The 8,255-nt window shown below is 38.6% G+C and overlaps 1 protein-coding gene across 1 annotated transcript; it reads left to right on the top strand.

Annotated features, from left to right (window-relative positions):
• Positions 1-5,201: 5,201 nt before the first annotated feature.
• On the top strand, positions 5,202-8,051 carry LOC110017435 (protein FAM237A-like). Its single transcript, XM_023950964.2, has 2 exons — positions 5,202-5,629; positions 7,800-8,051. The coding sequence occupies exons 1-2, from the start codon at positions 5,263-5,265 to the stop codon at positions 7,904-7,906; spliced, it is 474 nt and encodes a 157-aa protein (XP_023806732.1). The 5' UTR covers positions 5,202-5,262; the 3' UTR covers positions 7,907-8,051.
• Positions 8,052-8,255: the final 204 nt, after the last annotated feature.

Raw genomic sequence — 8,255 nt, 5'->3', positions numbered from 1 at the left:
GGTATCAGTAGGAAGAAACACCTTTTTTTGCCCTGTAGCTTTATTGGTATATTTGTTCTGAAATAGTCATTCCCATGCAAGTTCGTATGGTAACAGAAAATCCCAGAATCTCAGTGCCGTTTCACCAATCTAAATATTGGTCATGTTGCTTAAAAATGGGGTGAACAGAACTGTAGTTTGATAAAAGAAGAGTCTGTGGTCCAAGCTTTAAAAATGTTTCTTTGAGATGCTGAGTATATAAAGTTTTGATATTTTAATCCTTACAGGACATTTGTCAGCTTTTTTTAGAGGGACCCAATAAACTCTCATACAGGAAAAGGACTTGTTTGGATAGAAGTGACAAAAAGATATACCGGTAATCTTCTGCTGCTTCTTCAGTCTGTGATTTTCCACATTCTTTTATTTTGAAGAGACGGTTTCTTTTCAAATTTCTTTTGGGGCATGTGTATGACAGGAAGAATATTCTTTTTTTTTTTTTTTTTACTCATACTTGACATTTCTTGTTGGCACATTTAGTCCATAACTTGCATAAGATATAGTGATCCAATAAAAAAGTTCCTGCCTTAGAATCCCAAACAAAAACCTTTTAATAGCGCCGCACATCAAGGAACACTCATCAGTGGGAGGAATTATGAAGAAAAGTAAATAATCTAACGCGGAAAGTCTGAGTTTGGTGGATTGGTGAGTCACCTGGAATGCCATCTGCATTGGTAAAGGAACTGCTCATGTAGTGAGTTGGTCCTCCAGAGGGGGATGCAGCTACTGAAAACAAAAAGGCTGCATTTTTTTCTGCAGATAAAGCTTTGCAGTTTTGACTCTTCATTGGCCTCACAGTTAAAGAAGATGAAAATCTGAATGCTGGGCGATCGGATGAGAAGCTGAGGTTCCATCCACAGAGGACGACAGTAAGCTGTGTCTTCACTACAAAACAATAAATCTCAACAAGTATATTTAAGATAAAACTGATAAGTTTAAACTAATGTACTGGTAACTGCAGGTACTCACTTGTTTTTAAACAATAAAACATAAAACATTTTGTTGAATTATTTAATCCTGAAAACATCAGGTCAGGGGATGACTCAGTCAACATGGCTCTCCACTACATCCTGCACCACCTTGACTCCGCAGACACGTATGCACGGGTCCTAGTTGTGGACTTTAGCTCTGCATTTAACACCATTGTCCCAGAGCTCCTCCACCACAAACTGTCCCAGCTCACCGTGCCTCTCCCCACCTGTCAGTGGATCACCAGTTCCCTGACTGACAGGAGGCAGCAGGTGTAACTGGGACGCTTCACATCCAGCACCCGGATCCTTAACACCGGCGCCCCCCAGGGGTTGTGTTCTCTTCCCTTTCTTTCTTCTCCTCCTTTACACCAGTGGAGCGGGCAGTCCTCTGGTGCAGCCAGAACCACCTGGAGTTGAACCCACCTAAAACGGTGGAGATGACAGTGGACTTCAGGAGGAACCCCCCTCCACTCACAATTCTCAACAGCACTGGACCCTCAACAGACTCACACAGGTTCCTAGGTTCCCCACCATCTCACGGGGCCTTACGTGGACTGCTCACATTGAATCACTACGGAAAAAGGCTCAGCAGAGGTTGTACTTCCTGCGACAACTCAAGAAAGTCAACCTACCTCAAGGAGCTGCTGACCATCTTCTACACAGCAATAATCAAAGCTGTCCTGACAACCCCTCTGCATCCTGGGCAAGGATGTAGAAGCGGTCGAGGAGTATAAATATCTGGGTGTGACTATCAACAGCAGACTGAGCTGGAGGAGCCACAGCACCGCTGTGTACAAGAGGGCCTGCAGCAGACTCTACTTCCTTAGGAAGCTGAGGTCCTTTAATGTGTGCAGCAAGATGCTGGGGATCTTCTACCAGTCTGTGGTAGCCAGCACCTTGTTCTCCTCCGTGGTCTGCTGGGGAAGCAGCATTGCAGTCAGTGACACCAACAGACTGAACAAGCTGATCAGGAAGGCGGGTTCTGTCATTGGCTGCAAACAGGACACCTTTGAAGCAGTGATGGAGAGGAGGTCCCTGAACAGACTCCTTTCAATCATGGACAACCCTGAGCATCCTCTCCACCCTCTTATGAACAAACAGCGGAGCTCCTTCTCCAGGAGGCTCAGACAGCTCCGCTCCAAAACTGCCCGGTACCAAAAGTCATTCATACCCAATGCAATAGCCCTGTACAACAACACACAATGCAAAAGATAACCTTTGCACATCTTTATTACCTATTTATTTAGTTGTTTTCTATTTTGCACATTTCTTTTGCACATCTTTCTACTTGCACTGTTCTGTAAATAGCTTTTTTAAATTATACCTTGATGTCTGTATTTATGCTACATTTTCTTGTTTTTTTTTTTTTTTTTTTACTTAATTTTAAGTCTTTTTTCCCCTCTGCTGTTTTCCCACGTGTGGGATCAATAAAGTATCTCTGATTCTGATTCTGATTCTGACCACATCCATCACGGTCTGGTTTGGATCAGCAACTAGACACGACAGGAACAGACTAGAGAATCGTCAGATCTGCTGAGAGGATTATTGGTTCCAGCCTTCCCTCCATTCAGGACCTGTACTGGTCCAGGTTAAGGAAGCGGGCTTGCAGAATTGCAAAGGACACCTTGCCTTTTCAGCTTTCTTTAGGCTTTTGCTTTAGGACTATGTGCACCAAAACCACTCGCCACAAGGACAGCTTCTTCCCCCGAGCTGTCACTCTAATGACCTCCTGACTGCAGACCACTCAAGAACACGGAACAAAACCACAGAAACTGTCACACCAGAACTACTGCTGCATTTTTACTGTTGCATTTTTTTGCTTAGTTATGTTTAAATATTTCTATATCTACCTCATAGTACTTTCTTTTTATTATTTGTCCTCTCTTGTCTTACTCCTTCAAAATTTTTTCATATCTTTCTAGTTTGCATAAGAGCACCAGACACCAAAGCCAAATTCCTTGAACATGCACTGTATTTGGCCAATAAAGCTGATTCTGATTCTGATCTTATTTTAGTATTAAATTTGTGCAATGTGTAATTATGTTCTAATTTTAATAGAAATCATGAACAGTTGTACCGTTGCAGCACTTAAAATAATGCTTTGGAGTAAAGAATGTAAATGTACCTACTTTTAAAAATAAAAAACTTTTTTAGCAATACATGGTAAATGGCGTATACTTATATAGCGCTTTCTACCTTCTTATGAAGGCCCAAAGTGCTTTACAGTCACAGTCCCATTTACCCATGCACACACACATTCACACACTGATGGCGGCTCCGCTGCCGAACACTGGCGCCAACCTCCCACCAGAGGCAAGGTGGGGTTCAGTGTCTTGCCCAAGGACACTTCGACACATGGGCGTGCAAGGCGGGAATTGAACCTGCAATCTTATGATCATGGGTTGACCGCCCTACCGCTGCACCACGGCCGCCCATGTTAATTTTTAGAACAATTTTTCCAATTATCATAGCAATATACCTAAATGTGGGTGTTTATTGATAAATTATTGTTTAAGACAAAATTCGATTAAAGTTGATCTGAAAGTTCCTCCACAATCATCTTTTGATCAATTGTAAAAGCGTTCCTAGTGGTCTTTTAACTGCTTGTGGACCGCTGATTGAAGCCCCCATGTCACAGCTGCAAGCGACATTGTTTCATCTGATCCCGATTCATGATTTGAATAAAGAAATACTCAGAAGTGAAATTTTATGCTTCATTTTCTTTCTATGTGCCCTCCATCATGAGAAAAATGTTCAGTGACCAAACAACCAAAAAAAAAACAACGTTTTAACTCAAAGGTATTAAGTGTTGAGGCTTTTTGTCAGTTAAAAGACACAGGAAGTGCTACTTTTTTGGACCCACAACAAACAGCACCCTTAAGTAAATGAGAAATGTGTTTTTTTTATTAAATATATTTAATACTTTTTTGGCATTAGTGCTAAAAAAAAGATTATATTGCGTGTGATTCTTTGTTATTTAAAAAAAATGTTTTTCATTTGCTTTTATTCAGCACAGAGCCAACTTTCACTTATTATTTTAAGTACTTTATAGTATTTTAATACTATATAATTTTGGCGAGACGTAATTTGTACTCCATTGTCAGATTTCCAATCTTGGAGTGTCCTTACAACATATTTACCCTTTGAGCATGAATGCAGAGGGTGGTCTTCATTCCAAAGTTGTAAATGGGTCCTGGCAGTGGAAATGTAAAGCCTGCTTCCGTGCATCATCCGGGGGGTGAATGAGTGAGTAAGACACACATTCGGTACATTTAGTTTTGGCCTCTCACTGTGAAAATAATTGTGTTTAAGATAAGGCAGGCATGTGACATTTCAGTAAAAGCATAGCAATGCAACTTGTTTACCACTCTGTGGAACATTGTTCATCACTGGGATGGCTTTTAAAGATGGCAGAACCACCCGGGTCTGTGAGGTAAGATTGCTTACATTTTCTGTGGAAAACTTCCCGAAACCTTGTGAAGGTTTATTCAGGAAATGTAGAAAAAAAAGAATGAAAAGTAAATGATTTATTCTGCTTTTGTTTTTACACGTAAGGTTCAAAGCATCCAGAAATTAATGTTCTTTTTAAATTTCATGCACTCTTTGTGGAAACAATTAATGTCTCGTAAGCTGAAAATGTCAAACATTATTAAATATGACACCAAAAAGCAGCAAAACAATAACTCAAATAATTATTTGTTTATCTATTAGTAATAATATAGGAGTTTTTTTTTTTTGTTTTAAAGTTGATTAAATCTGTTTCTGAGATATTAGAGGAAAGGGCAACTTATCTGCCGGTTTTTAGAGAATAATTGCACTGTTTTCTGTGCTATAAGAAGAACATTTTTGAAGAAAAGTGTGACTAATAGCAATAATAATAATAATAATTTATGGGTAAAAAGGAAGTATCAACCTTCATTTTTTTAAAACTAAACGTGACAGACAGGTTTGGAAGGGAGGGGGGCCACTGACGTCATGACACCAAACATGTATTTACCAAACCTCCATCAACAATACAGTTCTGCTGTCAGCACAGCTTAAATGGTAAGTACACATTTTCACTGTCAAACTACAATTTTGTTGACTTTTTGTGATTTTGTTGTTGTTTATTTAATTGTTTATTTTAAATTAAGACCTACGTGTTGCTTTTTGAAACTTCATATGCCAAGAACTGTATTGCAAATATTCAAACACTTGTTCTTTGTCAGATTTGATGATTCCCTGAAACAGCTGATCTGTGTTTGGTCCAGTGCAGATGCCGGTGCCTCTCCTGAGCGCATGCGCGCCCGCGGTTCTGGCGCTGACCTGCTTGCTCGCGGCGCCTCTGCGAGGCCAGAGGCCGGGTCAGGTGGACCCGCTGGCTGTGCCCCGGGCGGACCCGCAGTGCTGGGACGCCTCCTCGGCTCTGCTGCTGGAGATGCGCTCTCCGAGGATCGCCGACACGGTTCCCGCCTTCTGGGACCTGATGGAGTCCCTGAGGTCGTCGGACAAGGGGAAACACTCGGCACTGTTCTGGGACCTGGCCCGGGTCTTCTGGGACCTCTACCTGGACTGTGTCCTGTCCAGGAGCCACGGTCTGGGCAGGAGGCACATAACCTCAATGCACTCACTAATCAGTGACAGTAAGTTCTCTGATTCAAACTGTTAAGGCTTCTGAAGAAAAATCATATTAATTCAATTTGTTTATGGTGGAATATTTCAGAATGGTCATTGCATATATTTATATTTTATTTATTTATTCATGCAGAGCAAAAAGGTACAATGAAAGTTTTTATTGCAGTAGTTAAAAGATAGAAACAATTAAAATAGTTAAAGAAAATAAGATATGGAGAGTTTATTCATCTAAATGCAAAAAGAAGAGATAACTTTGTTCATTTGAAAATGTACATAAACGGTTTACGTTTTTACATTTTATTGGGGCTTAAGGAATGAAGAACTGACATTCCAAAAAAAAAAAAAAAATCATAAAGTTAACGTACATACCCCCACCCCTATTATGCTTTTTTAACTGTTTTTTTAAACATATATTATCAATTTCCAGTCCTTAACTTCTGATCAGTTGTTTGTATTTTAACAACACAAATGCAGATCATTCAAAAAGAATCAATAAGTATGAATAAAATCTGTCTAAGTCTTCTGAAGTGTAAAACATTTGTGCTCATGCTGAACTTCTTCTCTGGTTCTTTCATGGTTTTTAGTACAATCAGCTTCAGCTTTCAGCAGTTGTTCTGACATGAAAACATTTAGCTCCTTCTGGAGATAATATACCTCTGATTTTGCTTACTTTTGAGGATATGAAACATTAACCTGTCATACTATTTATATTGATATTCCCTAATCCAGGGTTCACTTTTATTTAAAAAAAAAAAAAGAAAAAAGAATTGCAGGTTAAATTGCAGGTGTCAGATTTTGGCATTTTTAGCCCTTTTTAAATCAACATTTAGGTTAATTTCCCCCCAAAAAAATGAATTTAGTTTTTTTTTCAATGTTCAAAAATGTTTTGTTAAAAAAATAAAAAACACGAAGGATGCCTTTCCTTGGAGAGAGGGCTGTTCTGTTCTTCTGCCGTGGTTCGTGGTTTGATGTGCGTTACAGATAAGTTCATTGTTCTTCTTTGGCGCAATGATGCTCACAAAATTGCACCAAGAAAGGCAATTGTGCAAAAGTTTATCAGTAGTATCAGAAATCGAGCTGTTGATTTCAGTTTCTAATCCCCAACATTGTGGTGTTTCAATCTAATCTAATACTTTATTTAATGACTTAATTTCTTTCTTAATCCACAACTGTCATTTATTTGCTGTTACAATGTTGAGGTTTTTTCTACCACTGCTCTTTTGACCTCTGGAGTCCCTCAAGGCTCCATTCTTGGGCCATTGCTATTTTCCCTTTTTATATTTACATTATTGTAAAAAAAAAATCTTATCATTTTTTTCACAATGACCCACAGCTTTCTTTGCCACTTTTCCCAAATGAGCCCAATGTTGTATTTCAGTGTTGTTTTAACATTAGTTTTTAAAGAAAGCCCTTTGATTTATGTTAGTAAAATCAGTCTGTTTTGGCATTTTTATGTTTTTTTTTTGCAGAGGTAGCTAAGAAAAAGTCAGTTGATTTGTAGGATCATAGAACTATTGGTCCCACACAGTATGTAAATTGTTGTTTTAATTTAACTTTAACTTAACACACAAGCGCTTTGTTAAAACCCTTCAAAAATCAAAATCCAAGAAATCGTTATCAAAAATCATTAGAAAAGTTGTGTATTTAGATAATTTCTCAGGTTTTACCATTGTTTATCCTCTTCTTAAAAAAATAAATCATTATTTATGTTTAATGCGTGTTTAGTAAATCAGTATTTTGGAGCAGAGGAATTGTCATTAATGAAATTAGCCACCGTTTCTTTTTCTATTCATTCATTCATTCATACAGTTGTAATGTTTGAACTATGAGGCATAAATAACACACTCTCTGTTATGCAGCTGGCATGTTTTCACTCCCAAGAGTGGCTTTTAGTTTTTCTGGGGAGGGTTCCTCCCTCAACTCTGTTCTTTGTTGTCGTTCTATGACAGCGGAAGGAGCGAAGGAAATGTTTTGTTTTCTCGTTTTTATAGAAAATCTCCTTTCACTTCAGTATCTACATGAAAAAAAAGTTTATTTTTCACATCTGACCCTTATTGACTGCCAAAAACTGTTGACTGCCTGTTCCATGACAATAAACATCATCCTTTCTTGAATGAAAGCATTTTTAGCTACTGGATAAAGGCTGAACCTCTGCGTGTGTGTGTGTTTCTCTCACAGAGTCCTTCCGATTCAACAGTTCGGGTGTGAACTCCCGCGCTTGGATCAGTGTGAGAGTCAGACGCAGAGGACACATCACAACCCTGAAGACAAACCGTGATAAATGACTGCTGGGAAATCCACATAGACAGCCTTTTATTTAAATAAAAACGCTCCATGCAAGACTAAATGTTTTTTTTTTTTTACTTCTTTATGCAATATCTACAAAATGTTTCAGATAAATGCCATGAGTTGAGGTTAAATCCTAATTTTCCACTTTTTATTCAGTAACAATTAATTTTTTGAATGTTTATTGTTAGTCCATCTAATGCACTAAACATCCTTTTCAAAAGGTGCATGTTTCCTGTCCTAACTGTATGTTCTTGACTGTGCAAATAAAAATATGCTGTGAAACCACTGTATGGGGTGCATTTGTTACTAGAGAAAATAAGAGGAAGAAGATGTTTAAGCAGAAGA

The sequence above is a fragment of the Oryzias latipes genome, chromosome 21 (assembly GCF_053564925.1).
Source record: "Oryzias latipes strain Hd-rR chromosome 21, Olatipes_Hd-rR_3.1".
Taxonomy (NCBI): domain Eukaryota; kingdom Metazoa; phylum Chordata; class Actinopteri; order Beloniformes; family Adrianichthyidae; genus Oryzias; species Oryzias latipes.
The sequence above is the reverse complement of the archived record's forward strand: the minus strand, read 5'-3'. Positions and strand labels throughout refer to the sequence as shown.